This window comes from Pituophis catenifer, unplaced genomic scaffold (genome assembly GCF_029215685.1).
Source record: "Pituophis catenifer annectens isolate HBS135680 unplaced genomic scaffold, rPitCat1.0.hap2 SCAF_10, whole genome shotgun sequence".
NCBI classification, from domain to species: Eukaryota; Metazoa; Chordata; class Lepidosauria; order Squamata; family Colubridae; genus Pituophis; species Pituophis catenifer.
The window spans coordinates 10,471,929-10,493,497 of NW_027256890.1; the positions used below are offsets into that span (position 1 = coordinate 10,471,929).

Below are 21,569 nucleotides of genomic sequence, written 5' to 3' on the forward strand. Positions count from 1 at the left end.
GTGATAAGCCGCCTGGGAATGCGAAGGGAAATCATCAAAGATATTAAAAAAGCGAAAGTTAGAATATTTTGGACATGTGATGCGACACCTGAAAAAATACGGCATCCTTCACTTAATCCTGTCCAAGGAACGATTGAAGGCAAATGAGGTCCAGGCAGAAGAAGAATCTCATGGCTTCAAAATTTAAGGGACCGGTTTGGACAAAGCTTAGCAGCACTTTTTCGTGCGGCTGTTGATAATAATAGGGTCGACAATATCATCGCCAGCGTCCGATGATGGATATGGCAGAAGAAGAAGAATCCTAAATTTTTTGTGAAGTTCATAGGAACAATTATAACAATGCGAGGAGGCGAGAGGGTCTTGAATCTTGAGACCCTCTGAATCTCCACTACTCTGGGAAATCCTCCAAAACATGGCATGATTTGATTTTAAGGAGGGAATTTGGCCTCTCTATAAATCTTCCCCAGCATCCCGGTGTCTCAACGTTTGTCTCAAGATTGCACAGCTCCGAAATACGTTGAATCAGCCAAAAACTAGCAAGATAACATTCTTTCCTTCACCGCTTCAAGGGCAGAAGGGAAGCGGGTAGCCTTCCTCTCGTGGCCAAGAATGCAGGGATCTTGTAAATCAGTGACTTCTTTCCTGCTGGGTCTACTTCAGCTGCCAAGGAGATGGGTTTTTGTTTCACTTCCCCTTGAGACGGCATCGCTGTGGGCAGCCAATTGCTGTCGTAAGATGAGCAATAATAATCTGCCAGATCTTCCTCTTGGACATTGCTGATGGTTAAGGTGGCAGAAGACCCCCCTGTAAATCCTGAGAATCGCTCTGGGATCCCAGGGGGTCTCTTGTTGTGCTGATAGATCAACAACTTGGGCAAACTGTTGGGCTTCTGTTGGTACCAGGAGACGTGGTACTTGTTGATGCTTGCAGTGTTCCTTGTGCAGCTGATCACAGCTCTGCCCCCAGGGGCTACTGACAGGGTGGGTGGCTGAGTCAGTACAAACTGGCCCCAGGATCCTAAAATAGAATATAAGATGGAATATAGAATAGAGTAGAGTAGAGTAGAGTAGAGTAGAGTAGAGTAGAGTAGAGTAGAGAGTGGAGGGAGTGGAGTGGAGTGGAGTGGAGTAGAGTAGAGTAGAGTAGAGTAGAGTAGAGTGAAGAATAGAGAGTAGAAAGTAGAGTGGAGAGTAGAGTGGAGTAGAGTAGAGAATAGGGTAGAGATTAGAGTAGAGTAGAATAGAGTAGAGAGTAAAGTAGAGTAGAGTAGAGTAGAGTAGAGTAGAGTAGAGTAGAGTAGAGTAGAAATAAGAAGGCAGAGAAGAATCAAGACCAATAAAACTCTTGATCAATCAAAGCTGCAACTTCCCCACATTGCAGAAGAACTGTTTATTTAGGAATGCCCCCAAATGTTTTAAGTTTTCTTTTACCTGCATAGTAAGAAAAAATCAAGACAAGGACAGAGATTTGTGCCATGGTCAAGGAAAAAAAAGGGTTCTTGCAATAAAGCTCTCTCTTTCTTGCATCTCTTCTTAAAGGAGAGAATATAAATACATGCAAATGAGATGCCTTCTTTGATGGTTGCATGACGATTCATGTCTCTTTAGGTTATAAAGAGAAGAGCCTGCTAAAGAAGCATCTTGTAGGAACAGTCTTACAACGTGTAACATACAAGTGTTTGTCCGATTTTTCCCCCCCACCTGGGGTAGAATCATAAGGCTGGAAGGGACCTTGGAGGTCACTCCCATTTGTTCAGGAAGCACTAAGGCAAAAGATCTTATTCCATGCTGGGCAAATGGTTGTCAGTCTTTTCTTGGAGACATCCAGAAATGAAGCACCCACAACTCCAAGCGTTCATGAAATCGATGATGGTGATGATGATGATGATGATGATGATGATGATGATGATGATGATGATGTTAGTCATTCAGTTGTGTCCGACTCGTGGCCATTCTATGAGCCAGGTCTCTCCACGTCTTTCAATCTTACACTACTTCACTACACCGTTGTAGTACTACACTACAACAGTAGTACTTACACTACTGTTCATAAAGTTACTTGATTTTAAACATGTGGTTTGACTCTTTAGTGGCATTCACTGATCTGTTGCCTTCGTGGGGATATCATTTAATCAAGAATGTAATGCAATAACTTTCATGAAGGATTTACTATTAGAATAGCAGTTACAATATAAAGAAGAAAAGTGAAACACGTAGAAAAAAACAAGATATACAAAAATGATCACCATAGAAAAAATGAGATATACAAAAATTATCACCATGTCAGTGAATACTTAGCTGGGTAACCTTTAGCATGAATTATGGCCTTACAACCTCTTCCCATGGAGTGAACCAAGTCTTTGAGTTCTGCAGCTGTTCTAATGTGAAACCAAGATTGAAGGATGGCTTCTATTAACTGGGTTTGATTGCTGCGTCGCTTCTGACTAATAAGTTTCTTTAGTGGGCTCCATAGATTTTCCATTGAGTTAAGATCTGGGCTATTCCCAGGCCATTCCAGCAGTGGAATAGGATTATCTTGAAACTCCTCCCCAAAAAGTGGTGTTATTAGCCATCAAACCTCAAAAATACACTTTTCCCAAAAGGTTTCCACAATTTTGGCCACTACTGTACTCTTTTGCAGAAGAAGGTTTTTGCCTCACTTCCCTGTGCAGGTGGCATCACTGTGAAACATCCAGTTACCGTCATAAGACTGACAATAATATTCTGCCTCATCTTCTGGTTGAACACCCGTAATTGTTAAAGTAGCTTTAGAACTGTCGGTCACCCCAGAGAATCGGTCTGGAACGTCAGCAGGCCTGTAGACGTGCTGATAAATCAATAGTTTGGGCGGCTCAACGGATTTCTGTTGATACCAGGACATGTAGTAACCAGACATAGCTCCACTGCTCCTTGTGCAGGAGATCTGGACCCTTCCTTCAAGACGTGCTGACACGGAAGCTGGTTGAGTCAATACAAATTGGGCTGAAGCCCCTGTAAGAAATAAAACATAGGGAAGAAATGGCCAGGTGAGACTTGGGTTCCATCAAAGTCAACTGAAAAGAGAATGAAGCCCACTAATATTATAGGAGGTTAACAGAATAACAGAGTTGGAAGGGACCTTGGAGGTCTTCTAGTCCAACCCTTTGCTCAAAGTAGGAATATAGTAGAGTAGAGTAGAGTAGAGTAGAGTAGAGTAGAGTAGAGTAGAGTAGAGTAGAGTAGGGTAGGGTAGAGTAGAGTAGAGTAGAGTAGAATAGAATGAGTTGGAAGGGACCTTGGATGTCTTCTAGTCCAACCCTCTTCTCAAGGTAGGAATAGAGTAGAGTAGAAGTAGAATAGAATAGAATAGAATAGAATAGAATAGAATAGAATAGAATAGAATAGAATAGAATAGAATAGAATAGAATAGAATGAGTTGGAAGGGACTTTGGACGTCTTCTATTCCAAGTCCTTGCTCAAGCAGGAGACCCTACACCACTTCAGACAAATGGTTGTCCAATCTCTTCTCAAAAACCTCAAGTATCAGAGCCCCACAACTTCTGGAGGCAAGTCGTTCCACTGATTAATTGTTCTAATATCATGAAATTTGTCCTTAGTTCTAAGTTGCTTCTCTCCTCAATTAGTTTCCACCCATTGCTTCTTGTCCTGCCTTCAGGTCCTTTGGAGAATAGGTTGACTCCCTCTTCTTTGTGGCAGCCTCTCAAATATGTCACCCCCTTAGTCCTTCTTTTCATTAAACTGGACATACCTAATTCCTGCAACCATTCGTATGTTTTAACCTCCAGTCCCCTAATCATCTCTTCTTGGTTACATCTTTCCTTGGAGGTTACCCCAAGAGAGCAAAAGATATAAATCCAAGGGTTTACATTTGGAAGCATGTTCTCCTTTACCTGTGCAATAAGAAAAAATGAGGAAGAAGAGAACAGCGTGTGCCATGTTGAAGCTAAGGGTATAAGGGATGGCCATGGCAGATGTTCTATGTGCAAAATCTTTTGGAGATATTACTTTACTTTGAAGGCCAAGTGTGGGAAAATGCAAAGCCATGCAAAGGCACTTCCTCTACGTTGGTGGTTGTCATCACCATTCGTGGCCACTGTAAAGTTATAGGGAGGGGGAAACACTTTGTCACCGCACAATTCCAAGGTCCTAGATTGGCCAGTTAAAAGGACACACTCATGGGCTATCTAGTTGGTTTGACTTGACTATCATTTATCTGAATCAGGATTTCTCCAGTCACAACGGTTAAGTTGAAGGATGGAGAAGAATGGAGAAGCACCGGTGTCCCAGCTGTTGGCATAGACCAATTTCTACAAGATCCTATTGGCCTTGCCAATGTCAACTCACAAAGCATCCCTGGCCTGCTCTCAAGTTGCCATAGGCCGGGGGGATGGGAAACCGGCGAAATGGCACGACAGCCAAAGACAGGTGCACATACCACGCTTATCTCTCTCAAGGCTGCATCCCAGGGTAACCTACAGCAGCTGGAGAGTTGTGACCTCTATAACCCGCGAAATTGCTCTGTTGGCAAATGTGATTGATAACCCATACTCGGGGGGGGGGCAATGGGAAAACAGGGTCATAATTGGGGCGTAAGCAGTTTTTCTACACCCTCTTTGGCCGAACAAACGCTTTAAAAAGTAAAACAAAAAAAGCTTCTGATGATCATGAGGTTCAGCTGGGATCATCAGAGGCTTTTAAAGGCATTTTTTCTACAACCTCTTTGGCGGAACATTTAAAAATGTTTTCAAAGGGAAAAAAAAGCCTCTGCCGATCAGAAAAGTCATTTGGAATCATCAGAGGCTTTAAAAAAAAAAAGAAAGAAAGAAACCAAATGCAAAAACGGACACCAGGATGAGTTTCGGGATGAAATTCCATGTCTAAAAATGGTGTTGCTTCCACTTTTTAAAAATCAAGCCTTTTTGGTTCCTGGGGAAGAAAACACTTTACGCCGCGTTCAGGAAAAATGCAGCCCAGGAAAGAAAATGTTTTTGAAGCCAATTTTTTTTCTGAAACCAAAGGCAAAAATGGACACCAGTATGAGTTTCGGGGTGAAATTCCATGTCTAAAAATGGTGTTGCTTCCACTTTTTAAAAACCGAGCCTTTTTGGTGCCTGGGGAAGAAAACACGTGACTCCGGGGTCAGGAAAAATGCTGCCCAGGAACCAAAAATATTTTTTAAAGAGAATTTTTTTTTTGAAACCAAATGCAAAAACGGACACCAGGGTGAGTTTCAGGATGAAATTCCATGTCTAAAAATGGTGTTGTTTCCACTTTTTAAACATCGAGCCTTTTTGGTGCCAGGAGAAGAAAACGCCTTACTCCGCGGTCTGGAAAAATGCTGCCCAGGAACCAAAATGTTTTTTGAAGCCAAATTTTTTTTTTTGAAACCAAATGCAAAAACGGACACCAGGGTGAGTTTCAGGATTAAGTTCCATGTCTAAAAATGGTGTTGTTTCCACTTTTTAAAAATAGAGCATTTTTGGTGCCTGGAGAAGAAAACGCATGACTCTGTGGTCAGGAAAAATTCTGCCAAGGAACCAAAATGTTTTTTGAAGCCAAATTTGTTTTTTTATACCAAATGCAAAAAGGGACACCAGGATGAGTTTCAGGATAAAATTCCATGTCTAAAAATGGTGTTGCTTCCACTTTTTAAAAATCGAGCCTTTTTGGGGCCAGGGAAAGAAAACGCATGACTCCGGGGTCAGGAAAAATGCTGCCCAGGAACCAAAAATGTTTTTTAAGGAGAATTTTTTTTTTGAAACCAAATGCAAAAACGGACACCAGGATGATTTTCAGGATTAAATTCTATATATAAAAATAGTGTTGCTTCAACTTTTTAAAAATCGAGCCTTTTTGGTGCCAGGGGAAGAAAACACTTTACTCCGCAGTCAGGAAAAATGCTGCCCAGGAACCAAAATGTTTTTTGAAGTCAAATTTGTTTCTTTAAACCAAATGCAAAAAAGGACACCAGGATGAGTTTGAGGATGAAATTCCATGTCTAAAAATGGTGTTTCTTCAACTTTTCAAAAATCGAGCCTTTTTGGTGCCAGGGGAAGAAAACGCTTTACTCCGCGGTCAGGAAAAATGCTACCCAGGAACCAAAATGTTTTTTGAAGCCAAATTTTTTTCTTTAAACCAAATGCAAAAAAGGACACCAGGATGAGTTTGAGGATGAAATTCCATGTCTAAAAATGGTGTTTCTTCAACTTTTCAAAAATCGAGCCTTTTTGGTGCCAGGGGAAGAAAACGCTTTACTCCGCGGTCAGGAAAAATGCTACCCAGGAACCAAAATGTTTTTTGAAGCCAAATTTTTTTCTTTAAACCAAATGCAAAAAAGGACACCAGGATGAGTTTCAGGATGAAATTCCATGTCTAAAAATGGTGTTGCTTCAACTTTTTAAAAATCGAGTCTTTTTGGTGCCAGGGGAAGAAAACGCTTTACTCCGCGGTCAGGAAAAATGCTGCCCAGGAACCAAAAATGTTTTTTTAAAGAGAATTTTTTTTTTTGAAACCAACTGCAAAAACGGACACCAAGATGAGTTTCAAGATGAAATTCCATGTCTAAAAATGGTGTTGCTTCAACTTTTTAAAAATCCAGCCTTTTTGGTGCCAGGAGAAGAAAACGCTTTACTCCGCGGTCAGGAAAAATGCTGCCCAGGAACCAAAAATGTTTTTTAAAGAGAATTTTTTTTTGAAACCAAATCCAAAAACGGACACCAGGATGAGTTTCAGGATGAAATTCCATGTCTAAAAATGGTGTTGCTTCAACTTTTTAAAAATCGAGCCTTTTTGGTGCCAGAGGAAGAAAACAGGTGACTCCGCGGTCAGTAAAAATGCTGCCCAGGAACCAAAATGGTTTTTTAAAGAGAATTTTTTTTTTGAAACCAAATGCAAAAACGGACACCAGGATGAGTTTCAGAATGAAATTCCATCTCTAAAAATGGTGTTGCTTCAAATTTTTAAAAATCGAGCCTTTTTGGTGCCAGGGGAAGAAAACGCTTTACTCCGCGGTCAGGAAAAATGCTACCCAGGAACCAAAATGTTTTTTAAAGCCAAATTTATTTCTTTAAACCAAATGCAAAAACGGACACCAGGATGAGTTTCAGAATGAAATTCCATGTCTAAAAATGGTGTTGCTTCAACTTTTTAAAAATCGAGCCTTTTTGGTGCCAGGGGAAGAAAACACGTGACTCCGGGGTCAGGAAAAATGCTGCCCAGGAACCAAAAATGTTTTTTTAAAGAGAATTTTTTTTTTGAAACAAACTGCAAAAATGGACACCAAGATGAGTTTCAAGATGAAATTCCATGTCTAAAAATGGTGTTGCTTCAACTTTTAAAAAATCGAGTCTTTTTGGTGCCAGGGGAAGAAAACGCGTGACTCCGCGGTCAGGAAAAATGCTACCCAGGAACCAAAATGTTTTTTGGAGCCAAATTTTTTTCTTTAAACAAAATGCAAAAACGGACACCAGGATGAGTTTCAGGATGAAATTCCATGTCTAAAAATGGTGTTGCTTCAACTTTTTAAAAATCGAGTCTTTTTGGTGCCAGGGGAAGAAAACGCTTTACTCCGCGGTCAGGAAAAATGCTACCCAGGAACCAAAATGTTTTTTGGAGCCAAATTTTTTTCTTTAAACAAAATGCAAAAACGGACACCAGGATGAGTTTCAGGATGAAATTCCATGTCTAAAAATGGTGTTGCTTCAACTTTTTAAAAATCGAGTCTTTTTGGTGCCAGGGGAAGAAAACGCTTTACTCCGCGGTCAGGAAAAATGCTGCCCAGGAACCAAAAATGTTTTTTAAAGAGAATTTTTTTTTTGAAACCAAATGCAAAAACGGACACCAGGATGAGTTTCAGGATGAAATTCCATGTCTAAAAATGGTGTTGCTTCAACTTTTTAAAAATCGAGCCTTTTTGGTGCCAGAGGAAGAAAACAGGTGACTCCGCGGTCAGTAAAAATGCTGCCCAGGAACCAAAATGGTTTTTTAAAGAGAATTTTTTTTTTGAAACCAAATGCAAAAACGGACACCAGGATGAGTTTCAGAATGAAATTCCATCTCTAAAAATGGTGTTGCTTCAAATTTTTAAAAATCGAGCCTTTTTGGTGCCAGGGGAAGAAAACGCTTTACTCCGCGGTCAGGAAAAATGCTACCCAGGAACCAAAATGTTTTTTGGAGCCAAATTTTTTTCTTTAAACCAAATGCAAAAATGGACACCAGGATGAGTTTGAGGATGAAATTCCATATCTAAAAATGGTGTTGCTTCCACTTTTTAAAAATCGAGCCATATTGGTGCCAGGGGAAGAAAACGCTTAACTCCGCGGTCAGGAAAAATGCTACCCAGGAACCAAAATGTTTTTTAAAGCCAAATTTATTTCTTTAAACCAAATGCAAAAACGGACACCAGGATGAGTTTCAGAATGAAATTCCATGTCTAAAAATGGTGTTGCTTCAACTTTTTAAAAATCGAGCCTTTTTGGTGCCAGGGGAAGAAAACGCGTGACTCCGGGGTCAGGAAAAATGCTGCCCAGGAACCAAAAAGGTTTTTTTAAAGAGAATTTTTTTTTTGAAACAAACTGCAAAAACGGACACCAAGATGAGTTTCAAGATGAAATTCCATGTCTAAAAATGGTGTTGCTTCAACTTTTAAAAAATCGAGTCTTTTTGGTGCCAGGGGAAGAAAACGCGTGACTCCGCGGTCAGGAAAAATGCTACCCAGGAACCAAAATGTTTTTTGAAGCCAAATTTGTTTCTTTAAACCAAATGCAAAAAAGGACACCAGGATGAGTTTCAGGATGAAATTCCATATCTAAAAATGGTGTTGCTTCAACTTTTAAAAAATCGAGTCTTTTTGGTGCCAGGGGAAGAAAACGCGTGACTCCGCGGTCAGGAAAAATGCTGCCCAGGAACCAAAAATGTTTTTTGAAGCCAAATTTTTTTCTTTAAACCAAATGCAAAAATGGACACCAGAATGAGTTTCAGGACGAAATTCCATGTCTAAAAATGGTGTTGCTTCAACTTTTTAAAAATCGAGTCTTTTTGGTGCCAGGGGAAGAAAACGCTTTACTCCGCGGTCAGGAAAAATGCTACCCAGGAACCAAAATGTTTTTTGGAGCCAAATTTTTTTCTTTAAACAAAATGCAAAAACGGACACCAGGATGAGTTTCAGGATGAAATTCCATGTCTAAAAATGGTGTTGCTTCAACTTTTTAAAAATCGAGTCTTTTTGGTGCCAGGGGAAGAAAACAGGTGACTCCGCGGTCAGTAAAAATGCTGCCCAGGAACCAAAAATGTTTTTTAAAGAGAATTTTTTTTTTGAAACCAAATGCAAAAACGGACACCAGGATGAGTTTCAGGATGAAATTCCATGTCTAAAAATGGTGTTGCTTCAACTTTTTAAAAATCGAGCCTTTTTGGTGCCAGAGGAAGAAAACAGGTGACTCCGCGGTCAGTAAAAATGCTGCCCAGGAACCAAAATGGTTTTTTAAAGAGAATTTTTTTTTTGAAACCAAATGCAAAAACGGACACCAGGATGAGTTTGAGGATGAAATTCCATATCTAAAAATGGTGTTTCTTTAACTTTTTAAAAATCGAGCCATATTGGTGCCAGGGGAAGAAAACGCTTAACTCCGCGGTCAGGAAAAATGCTACCCAGGAACCAAAATGTTTTTTAAAGCCAAATTTATTTCTTTAAACCAAATGCAAAAACGGACACCAGGATGAGTTTCAGGATGAAATTCCATGTCTAAAAATGGTGTTGCTTCAACTTTTTAAAAATCGAGTCTTTTTGGTGCCAGGGGAAGAAAACGCTTTACTCCGCGGTCAGGAAAAATGCTGCCCAGGAACCAAAAATGTTTTTTAAAGAGAATTTTTTTTTTGAAACCAAATGCAAAAACGGACACCAGGATGAGTTTCAGGATGAAATTCCATCTCTAAAAATGGTGTTGCTTCAAATTTTTAAAAATCGAGCCTTTTTGGTGCCAGGGGAAGAAAACGCTTTACTCCGCGGTCAGGAAAAATGCTACCCAGGAACCAAAATGTTTTTTGGAGCCAAATTTTTTTCTTTAAACCAAATGCAAAAATGGACACCAGGATGAGTTTCAGGATGAAATTCCATATCTAAAAATGGTGTTTCTTTAACTTTTTAAAAATCGAGCCATATTGGTGCCAGGGGAAGAAAACGCTTAACTCCGCGGTCAGGAAAAATGCTACCCAGGAACCAAAATGTTTTTTAAAGCCAAATTTATTTCTTTAAACCAAATGCAAAAACGGACACCAGGATGAGTTTCAGGATGAAATTCCATATCTAAAAATGGTGTTGCTTCAACTTTTAAAAAATCGAGTCTTTTTGGTGCCAGGGGAAGAAAACGCGTGACTCCGCGGTCAGGAAAAATGCTGCCCAGGAACCAAAATGGTTTTTTGAAGCCAAATTTTTTTCTTTAAACCAAATGCAAAAATGGACACCAGAATGAGTTTCAGGACGAAATTCCATGTCTAAAAATCGTGTTGCTTCAACTTTTTAAAAATCGAGTCTTTTTGGTGCCAGGGGAAGAAAACGCTTTACTCCGCGGTCAGGAAAAATGCTACCCAGGAACCAAAATGTTTTTTGGAGCCAAATTTTTTTCTTTAAACAAAATGCAAAAACGGACACCAGGATGAGTTTCAGGATGAAATTCCATGTCTAAAAATGGTGTTGCTTCAACTTTTTAAAAATCGAGATTTTTTGGTGCCAGGGGAAGAAAACGCGTGACTCCGCGGTCAGGAAAAATGCTGCCCAGGAACCAAAATGGTTTTTTAAAGAGAATTTTTTTTTTGAAACCAAATGCAAAAACGGACACCAGGATGAGTTTTAAGATGAAATTCCATGTCTAAAAATGGTGTTGCTTCAACTTTTTAAAAATCCAGCCTTTTTGGTGCCAGGGGAAGAAAACGCTTTACTCCGCGGTCAGGAAAAATGCTGCCCAGGAACCAAAAATGTTTTTTAAAGAGAATTTTTTTTTTGAAACCAAATGCAAAAACGGACACCAGGATGAGTTTCAGGATGAAATTCCATGTCTAAAAATGGTGTTGCTTCAACTTTTTAAAAATCGAGCCTTTTTGGTGCCAGGGGAAGAAAACAGGTGACTCCGCGGTCAGTAAAAATGCTGCCCAGGAACCAAAATGGTTTTTTAAAGAGAATTTTTTTTTTTTGAAACCAAATGCAAAAACGGACACCAGGATGAGTTTCAGGATGAAATTCCATGTCTAAAAATGGTGTTGCTTCAACTTTTAAAAAATCCAGCCTTTTTGGTGCCAGGGGAAGAAAACGCTTTACTCCGCGGTCAGGAAAAATGCTACCCAGGAACCAAAATGTTTTTTGGAGCCAAATTTTTTTTTTAAACCAAATGCAAAAAAGGACACCAGGATGAGTTTCAGGATGAAATTCCATGTCTAAAAATGGTGTTTCTTCAACTTTTCAAAAATCGAGCCTTTTTGGTGCCAGGGGAAGAAAACGCTTTACTCCGCGTTCAGGAAAAATGCTACCCAGGAACCAAAATGTTTTTTGAAGCCAAATTTGGTTCTTTAAACCAAATGCAAAAATGGACACCAGGATGAGTTTCAGGACGAAATTCCATGTCTAAAAATGGTGATGCTTCAACTTTTTAAAAATCGAGTCTTTTTGGTGCCAGGGGAAGAAAACGCTTTACTCTGCGGTCAGGAAAAATGCTACCCAGGAACCAAAATGTTTTTTGGAGCCAAATTTTTTTCTTTAAACCAAATGCAAAAACGGACACCAAGATGAGTTTCAAGATGAAATTCCATGTCTAAAAATGGTGTTGCTTCAACTTTTTAAAAATCAAGCCTTTTTGGTGCCAGGGGAAGAAAACGCTTTACTCCGCGGTCAGGAAAAATGCTGCCCAGGAACCAAAAATGTTTTTTAAAGAGAATTTTTTTTTTGAAACCAAATGCAAAAACGGACACCAGGATGAGTTTCAGGATGAAATTCCATGTCTAAAAATGGTGTTGCTTCAACTTTTTAAAAATCGAGCCTTTTTGGTGCCAGGGGAAGAAAACGCTTTACTCCGCGGTCAGGAAAAATGCTGCCCAGGAACCAAAAATGTTTTTTAAAGAGAATTTTTTTTTTTGAAACCAAATGCCAAAACGGACACCAGGATGAGTTTCAGGATGAAATTCCATGTCTAAAAATGGTGTTGCTTCAACTTTTTAAAAATCGAGCCTTTTTGGTGCCAGGGGAAGAAAACGCTTTACTCCGCGGTCAGGAAAAATGCTGCCCAGGAACCAAAAAAGTTTTTTAAAGAGAATTTTTTTTTTAAACCAAATGCAAAAACGGACACCAGGATGAGTTTCAGGATGAAATTCCATGTCTAAAAATGGTGTTGCTTCAACTTTTTAAAAATCGAGCCTTTTTGGTGCCAGGGGAAGAAAACGTTTACTCTGCGGTCAGGAAAAATGCTACCCAGGAACCAAAATGTTTTTTGGAGCCAAATTTTTTTCTTTAAACCAAATGCAAAAACGGACACCAGGATGAGTTTCAAGATGAAATTCCATGTCTAAAAATGGTGTTGCTTTAACTTTTTAAAAATCGAGCCTTTTTGGTGCCAGGGGAAGAAAACAGTTGACTCCGCGGTCAGGAAAAATGCTGCCCAGGAACCAAAAAGGTTTTTTAAAGAGAATTTTTTTTTTGAAACCAAATGCAAAAACGGACACCAGGATGAGTTTCATGATGAAATTCCATGTCTAAAAATGGTGTTGTTTCAACTTTTTAAAAATCGAGCCTTTTTGGTGCCAGGGGAAGAAAACGTTTACTCTGCGGTCAGGAAAAATGCTACCCAGGAACCAAAATGTTTTTTGGAGCCAAATTTTTTTCTTTAAACCCAATGCAAAAAGGGACACCAGGATGAGTTTCAGGATGAAATTCCATGTCTAAAAATGGTGTTGCTTCAACTTTTTAAAAATCCAGCCTTTTTGGTGCGAGGGTAAGAAAACGCGGGACTCCGCGTTCAGGAAAAATGCTACCCAGGAACCAAAAAGGTTTTTTAAAGAGAATTTTTTTTTTTGAAACCAAATGCAAAAACGGACACCAGGATGAGTTTCAGGATGAAATTTCATGTCTAAAAATGGTGTTGCTTCAACTTTTAAAAAATCGAGCCTTTTTGGTGCCAGGGGAAGAAAATGCTTTACTCCGCGGTCAGGAAAAATGCTACCCAGGAACCAAAAAGGTTTTTTAAAGAGAATTTTTTTTTTGAAACCAAATGCAAAAACGGACACCAGGATGAGTTTCAGGATGAAATTTCATGTCTAAAAATGGTGTTGCTTCAACTTTTAAAAAATCGAGCCTTTTTGGTGCCAGGGGAAGAAAACGCTTTACTCCGCGGTCAGGAAAAATGCTACCCAGGAACCAAAATGTTTTTTTAAAGAGAATTTTTTTTTTGAAACCAACTGCAAAAACGGACACCAAGATGAGTTTAAAGATGAAATTCCATGTCTAAAAATGGTGTTGCTTCAACTTTTTAAAAATCAAGCCTTTTTGGTGCCAGGGGAAGAAAACGCTTTACTCCGCGGTCAGGAAAAATGCTGCCCAGGAACCAAAAATGTTTTTTAAAGAGAATTTTTTTTTTGAAACCAAATGCAAAAACGGACACCAGGATGAGTTTCAGGATGAAATTCCATGTCTAAAAATGGTGTTGCTTCAACTTTTTAAAAATCGAGCCTTTTTGGTGCCAGGGGAAGAAAACAGTTGACTCCGCGGTCAGGAAAAATGCTGCCCAGGAACCAAAAAAGTTTTTTAAAGAGAATTTTTTTTTTGAAACCAAATGCAAAAACGGACACCAGGATGAGTTTCAGGATGAAATTCCATGTCTAAAAATGGTGTTGCTTCAACTTTTTAAAAATCGAGCCTTTTTGGTGCCAGGGGAAGAAAACGTTTACTCTGCGGTCAGGAAAAATGCTACCCAGGAACCAAAATGTTTTTTGGAGCCAAATTTTTTTCTTTAAACCCAATGCAAAAAGGGACACCAGGATGAGTTTCAGGATGAAATTCCATGTCTAAAAATGGTGTTGCTTCAACTTTTTAAAAATCCAGCCTTTTTGGTGCGAGGGTAAGAAAACGCGGGACTCCGCGTTCAGGAAAAATGCTACCCAGGAACCAAAAAGGTTTTTTAAAGAGAATTTTTTTTTTGAAACCAAATGCAAAAACGGACACCAGGATGAGTTTCAGGATGAAATTTCATGTCTAAAAATGGTGTTGCTTCAACTTTTAAAAAATCGAGCCTTTTTGGTGCCAGGGGAAGAAAACGCTTTACTCCGTGGTCAGGAAAAATGCTACCCAGGAACCAAAAAGGTTTTTTAAAGAGAATTTTTTTTTTGAAACCAAATGCAAAAACGGACACCAGGATGAGTTTCATGATGAAATTCCATGTCTAAAAATGGTGTTGTTTCAACTTTTTAAAAATCGAGCCTTTTTGGTGCCAGGGGAAGAAAACGTTTACTCTGCGGTCAGGAAAAATGCTACCCAGGAACCAAAATGTTTTTTGGAGCCAAATTTTTTTCTTTAAACCCAATGCAAAAAGGGACACCAGGATGAGTTTCAGGATGAAATTCCATGTCTAAAAATGGTGTTGCTTCAACTTTTTAAAAATCCAGCCTTTTTGGTGCGAGGGTAAGAAAACGCGGGACTCCGCGTTCAGGAAAAATGCTACCCAGGAACCAAAAAGGTTTTTTAAAGAGAATTTTTTTTTTGAAACCAAATGCAAAAACGGACACCAGGATGAGTTTCAGGATGAAATTTCATGTCTAAAAATGGTGTTGCTTCAACTTTTAAAAAATCGAGCCTTTTTGGTGCCAGGGGAAGAAAACGCTTTACTCCGTGGTCAGGAAAAATGCTACCCAGGAACCAAAAAGGTTTTTTAAAGAGAATTTTTTTTTTGAAACCAAATGCAAAAACGGAAACCAGGATGAGTTTCAGGATGAAATTCCATGTCTAAAATTGGTGTTCCTTCAACTTTTTAAAAATCGAGCCTTTTTGGTGCCAGGGGAAGAAAACGCTTAACTCCGCGATCAGGAAAAATGCTGCCCAGGAACCAAAAATGTTTTTTAAAGAGAATTTTTTTTTTTTGAAACCAAATGCAAAAACGGACACCAGGATGAGTTTGAGGATGAAATTCCATGTCTAAAAATGGTGTTGCTTCAACTTTTAAAAAATCCAGCCTTTTTGGTGCCAGGGGAAGAAAACGCTTTACTCCGCGGTCAGGAAAAATGCTACCCAGGAACCAAAATGTTTTTTGGAGCCAAATTTTTTTTTTAAACCAAATGCAAAAAAGGACACCAGGATGAGTTTCAGGATGAAATTCCATGTCTAAAAATGGTGTTTCTTCAACTTTTAAAAAATCCAGCCTTTTTGGTGCCAGGGGAAGAAAACAGTTGACTCCGCGGTCAGGAAAAATGCTGCCCAGGAACCAAAAAGGTTTTTTAAAGAGAATTTTTTTTTTGAAACCAACTGCAAAAACGGACACCAGGATGAGTTTCATGATGAAATTCCATGTCTAAAAATGGTGTTGTTTCAACTTTTTAAAAATCGAGCCTTTTTGGTGCCAGGGGAAGAAAACGTTTACTCTGCGGTCAGGAAAAATGCTACCCAGGAACCAAAATGTTTTTTGGAGCCAAATTTTTTTCTTTAAACCCAATGCAAAAAGGGACACCAGGATGAGTTTCAGGATGAAATTCCATGTCTAAAAATGGTGTTGCTTCAACTTTTTAAAAATCCAGCCTTTTTGGTGCCAGGGTAAGAAAACGCGGGACTCCGCGTTCAGGAAAAATGCTACCCAGGAACCAAAAAGGTTTTTTAAAGAGAATTTTTTTTTTGAAACCAAATGCAAAAACGGACACCAGGATGAGTTTCAGGATGAAATTTCATGTCTAAAAATGGTGTTGCTTCAACTTTTAAAAAATCGAGCCTTTTTGGTGCCAGGGGAAGAAAACGCTTTACTCCGCGGTCAGGAAAAATGCTACCCAGGAACCAAAAAGGTTTTTTAAAGAGAATTTTTTTTTTGAAACCAAATGCAAAAACGGACACCAGGATGAGTTTCAGGATGAAATTTCATGTCTAAAAATGGTGTTGCTTCAACTTTTAAAAAATCGAGCCTTTTTGGTGCCAGGGGAAGAAAACGCTTTTCTCCGTGGTCAGGAAAAATGCTACCCAGGAACCAAAAAGGTTTTTTAAAGAGAATTTTTTTTTTGAAACCAAATGCAAAAACGGAAACCAGGATGAGTTTCAGGATGAAATTCCATGTCTAAAATTGGTGTTCCTTCAACTTTTTATAAATCGAGCCTTTTTGGTGCCAGGGGAAGAAAACGCGTGACTCCGTGGTCAGGAAAATTGCTGCCTAGGAACCAAAAATGTTTTTTGAAGCCAAATTTTTTTCTTTAAACCAAATGCAAAAATGGACACCAGGATGAGTTTCAGGATGAAATTCCATATCTAAAAATGGTGTTTCTTCAACTTTTTAAAAATCGAGCCTTTTTGGTGCCAGGGGAAGAAAACGTTTACTCCGCGATCAGGAAAAATGCTACCCAGGAACCAAAATGTTTTTTAAAGCCAAATTTATTTCTTTAAACCAAATGCAAAAACGGACACCAGGATGAGTTTCAGGATGAAATTCCATGTCTAAAAATGGTGTTGCTTCAACTTTTTAAAAATCCAGCCTGTTTGGTGCCAGGGGAAGAAAATAGTTGACTCCGTGGTCAGGAAAAATGCTGCCCAGGAACCAAAAATGTTTTTTAAAGAGAATTTTTTTTTTTTGAAACCAAATGCCAAAACGGACACCAGGATGAGTTTCAGGATGAAATTCCATGTCTAAAAATGGTGTTGCTTCAACTTTTTAAAAATCGAGCCTTTTTGGTGCCAGGGGAAGAAAACGCTTTACTCCGCGGTCAGGAAAAATGCTACCCAGGAACCAAAAATGTTTTTTAAAGAGAATATTTTTTTTTTGAAACCAAATGGAAAAACGGACACCAGGATAAGTTTCAGGATAAAATTCCATGTCTAAAAATGGTGTAGCCTCAACTTTTTAAAAATCGAGCCTTTTTGGTGCCAGGGGAAGAAAACGCTTTACTCCGCGGTCAGGAAAAATGCTACCCAGGAACCAAAAATGTTTTTGAAAGAGAATTTTTTTTTTGAAACCAAAGGCAAAAACGGACACCAGGATGAGTTTCAGGATGAAATTCCATGTCTAAAAATGGTGTTGCTTCAACTTTTTAAAAATCTAGCCTTTTTGGTGCAAAGGGAAGGAAACGCTTTACTCCGCGGTCAGGAAAAATGCTACCCAGGAACCAAAATGTTTTTTGGAGCCAAATTTTTTTCTTTCAACCAAATGCAAAAACGGACACCAGGATGAGTTTCAGGACGAAATTCCATGTCTAAAAATGGTGTTTCTTCAACTTTTAAAAAATCAAGCCTTTTTGGTGCCAGGGGAAGAAAACGCTTTACTCCGCGGTCAGGAAAAATGCTACCCAGGAACCAAAATGTTTTTTGGAGCCAAATTTTTTTCTTTCAACCAAATGCAAAAACGGACACCAGGATGAGTTTCAGGATGAAATTCCATGTCTAAAAATGGTGTTGTTTCAACTTTTTAAAAATCCAGCCTTTTTGGTGCCAGGGGAAGAAAACGTTTACTCTGCGGTCAGGAAAAATGCTACCCAGGAACCAAAATGTTTTTTGGAGCCAAATTTTTTTCTTTAAACCCAATGCAAAAAGGGACACCAGGATGAGTTTCAGGATGAAATTCCATGTCTAAAAATGGTGTTGCTTCAACTTTTTAAAAATCCAGCCTTTTTGGTGCGAGGGTAAGAAAACGCGGGACTCCGCGTTCAGGAAAAATGCTACCCAGGAACCAAAATGTTTTTTGAAGAGAATTTTTTTTTTGAAACCAAATGCAAAAACGGACACCAGGATGAGTTTCAGGATGAAATTTCATGTCTAAAAATGGTGTTGCTTCAACTTTTAAAAAATCGAGCCTTTTTGGTGCCAGGGGAAGAAAACGCTTTTCTCCGTGCTCAGGAAAAATGCTACCCAGGAACCAAAAAGGTTTTTTAAAGAGAATTTTTTTTTTGAAACCAAATGCAAAAACGGAAACCAGGATGAGTTTCAGGATGAAATTCCATGTCTAAAATTGGTGTTCCTTCAACTTTTTAAAAATCGAGCCTTTTTGGTGCCAGGGGAAGAAAACGCGTGACTCCGTGGTCAGGAAAATTGCTGCCCAGGAACCAAAAAGGTTTTTTAAAGAGAATTTTTTTTTGAAACGAACTGCAAAAACGGACACCAAGATGAGTTTCAGGATGAAATTCCATGTCTAAAAATGGTGTTGCTTCAACTTTTTAAAAATCGAGCCTTTTTGGTGCCAGGGGAAGAAAACGCTTTACTCCGCGGTCAGGAAAAATGCTGCCCAGGAACCAAAAAAGTTTTTTAAAGAGAATTTTTTTTTTAAACCAAATGCAAAAACGGACACCAGGATGAGTTTCAGGATGAAATTCCATGTCTAAAAATGGTGTTGCTTCAACTTTTTAAAAATCGAGCCTTTTTGGTGCCAGGGGAAGAAAACGTTTACTCTGCGGTCAGGAAAAATGCTACCCAGGAACCAAAATGTTTTTTGGAGCCAAATTTTTTTCTTTAAACCCAATGCAAAAAGGGACACCAGGATGAGTTTCAGGATGAAATTCCATGTCTAAAAATGGTGTTGCTTCAACTTTTTAAAAATCCAGCCTTTTTGGTGCCAGGGGAAGAAAACGCTTTACTCCGCGGTCAGGAAAAATGCTACCCAGGAACCAAAAATGTTTTTGAAAGAGAATTTTTTTTTTGAAACCAAAGGCAAAAACGGACACCAGGATGAGTTTCAGGATGAAATTCCATGTCTAAAAATGGTGTTGCTTCAACTTTTAAAAAATCTAGCCTTTTTGGTGCAAAGGGAAGGAAACGCTTTACTCCGCGGTCAGGAAAAATGCTACCCAGGAACCAAAATGTTTTTTGGAGCCAAATTTTTTTCTTTCAACCAAATGCAAAAACGGACACCAGGATGAGTTTCAGGACGAAATTCCATGTCTAAAAATGGTGTTTCTTCAACTTTTAAAAAATCAAGCCTTTTTGGTGCCAGGGGAAGAAAACGCTTTACTCCGCGGTCAGGAAAAATGCTACCCAGGAACCAAAATGTTTTTTGGAGCCAAATTTTTTTCTTTCAACCAAATGCAAAAACGGACACCAGGATGAGTTTCAGGACGAAATTCCATGTCTAAAAATGGTGTTGCTTCAACTTTTTAAAAATCCAGCCTTTTTGGTGCCAGGGGAAGAAAACGCGTGACTCCGCGGTCCGGAAAAATGCTGCCCAGGAACCAAAAAGGTTTTTTAAAGAGAATTTTTTTTTTGAAACCAAATGCAAAAACGGACACCAGGATGAGTTTCAGGATGAAATTCCATGTCTAAAAATGGTGTTGTTTCAACTTTTTAAAAATCGAGCCTTTTTGGTGCCAGGGGAAGAAAACGTTTACTCTGCGGTCAGGAAAAATGCTACCCAGGAACCAAAATGTTTTTTGGAGCCAAATTTTTTTCTTTAAACCCAATGCAAAAAGGGACACCAGGATGAGTTTCAGGATGAAATTCCATGTCTAAAAATGGTGTTGCTTCAACTTTTTAAAAATCCAGCCTTTTTGGTGCGAGGGTAAGAAAACGCGGGACTCCGCGTTCAGGAAAAATGCTACCCAGGAACCAAAAAGGTTTTTTAAAGAGAATTTTTTTTTTGAAACCAAATGCAAAAACGGACACCAGGATGAGTTTCAGGATGAAATTTCATGTCTAAAAATGGTGTTGCTTCAACTTTTAAAAAATCGAGCCTTTTTGGTGCCAGGGGAAGAAAACGCTTTTCTCCGTGGTCAGGAAAAATGCTACCCAGGAACCAAAAAGGTTTTTTAAAGAGAATTTTTTTTTTGAAACCAAATGCAAAAACGGAAACCAGGATGAGTTTCAGGATGAAATTCCATGTCTAAAATTGGTGTTCCTTCAACTTTTTAAAAATCGAGCCTTTTTGGTGCCAGGGGAAGAAAACGCGTGACTCCGTGGTCAGGAAAATTGCTGCCCAGGAACCAAAAAGGTTTTTTAAAGAGAATTTTTTTTTTTTGAAATCAAATGCAAAAACGGACACCAGGATGAGTTTCAGGACGAAATTCCATGTCTAAAAATGGTGTTGCTTCAACTTTTTAAAAATCGAGCCTTTTTGGTGCCAGGGGAAGAAAACGCTTTACTCCGCGGTCAGGAAAAATGCTGCCCAGGAACCAAAAATGTTTTTTAAAGAGAATTTTTTTTTTTTGAAACCAAATGCCAAAACGGACACCAGGATGAGTTTCAGGATGAAATTCCATGTCTAAAAATGGTGTTGCTTCAACTTTTTAAAAATCGAGCCTTTTTGGTGCCAGGGGAAGAAAACGCTTTACTCCGCGGTCAGGAAAAATGCTGCCCAGGAACCAAAAAAGTTTTTTAAAGAGAATTTTTTTTTTAAATCAAATGCAAAAACGGACACCAGGATGAGTTTCAGGATGAAATTCCATGTCTAAAAATGGTGTTGCTTCAACTTTTTAAAAATCGAGCCTTTTTGGTGCCAGGGGAAGAAAACAGTTGACTCCGCGGTCAGGAAAAATGCTGCCCAGGAACCAAAAAGGTTTTTTAAAGAGAATTTTTTTTTTGAAACCAAATGCAAAAACGGACACCAGGATGAGTTTCATGATGAAATTCCATGTCTAAAAATGGTGTTGTTTCAACTTTTTAAAAATCGAGCCTTTTTGGTGCCAGGGGAAGAAAACGTTTACTCTGCGGTCAGGAAAAATGCTACCCAGGAACCAAAATGTTTTTTGGAGCCAAATTTTTTTCTTTAAACCCAATGCAAAAAGGGACACCAGGATGAGTTTCAGGATGAAATTCCATGTCTAAAAATGGTGTTGCTTCAACTTTTTAAAAATCCAGCCTTTTTGGTGCGAGGGTAAGAAAACGCGGGACTCCGCGTTCAGGAAAAATGCTACCCAGGAACCAAAAAGGTTTTTTAAAGAGAATTTTTTTTTTGAAACCAAATGCAAAAACGGACACCAGGATGAGTTTCAGGATGAAATTTCATGTCTAAAAATGGTGTTGCTTCAACTTTTAAAAAATCGAGCCTTTTTGGTGCCAGGGGAAGAAAACGCTTTACTCCGTGGTCAGGAAAAATGCTACCCAGGAACCAAAAAGGTTTTTTAAAGAGAATTTTTTTTTTGAAACCAAATGCAAAAACGGACACCAGGATGAGTTTCATGATGAAATTCCATGTCTAAAAATGGTGTTGTTTCAACTTTTTAAAAATCGAGCCTTTTTGGTGCCAGGGGAAGAAAACGTTTACTCTGCGGTCAGGAAAAATGCTACCCAGGAACCAAAATGTTTTTTGGAGCCAAATTTTTTTCTTTAAACCCAATGCAAAAAGGGACACCAGGATGAGTTTCAGGATGAAATTCCATGTCTAAAAATGGTGTTGCTTCAACTTTTTAAAAATCCAGCCTTTTTGGTGC

The 21,569-nt window shown here is 38.9% G+C and overlaps 2 protein-coding genes across 2 annotated transcripts in view; both read right to left on the reverse strand.

Moving 5' to 3' along the window:
- Nucleotides 1-21,569, reverse strand: part of LOC139322104 (immunoglobulin lambda-1 light chain-like) — a 526,174-nt gene that overhangs the window by 184,316 nt on the left and 320,289 nt on the right. The window lies entirely within an intron of this gene.
- LOC139322073 (uncharacterized) lies at nt 557-4,083 on the reverse strand. Its single transcript, XM_070951052.1, has 3 exons — nt 4,010-4,083; nt 2,682-3,031; nt 557-1,017 (listed from the first exon to the last, which is right to left on the reverse strand). The coding sequence occupies exons 1-3, from the start codon at nt 4,081-4,083 to the stop codon at nt 557-559; spliced, it is 885 nt and encodes a 294-aa protein (XP_070807153.1).

Coding starts and splice junctions, on each gene's coding strand:
- LOC139322073 (XM_070951052.1), bottom strand. CDS start 4,083: ATGGTGATGACAACCACCAACGTAGAGGAAGTGCCTTTGCATGGCTTT. Junction 3,032..4,009: donor TCCCACACTTGGCCTTCAAA/GTAAAGTAATAT, acceptor ATGGAACCCAAG/TCTCACCTGGCCATTTCTTC. Junction 1,018..2,681: donor CGGTAACTGGATGTTTCACA/GTGATGCCACCT, acceptor ATTCTATTTTAG/GATCCTGGGGCCAGTTTGTA.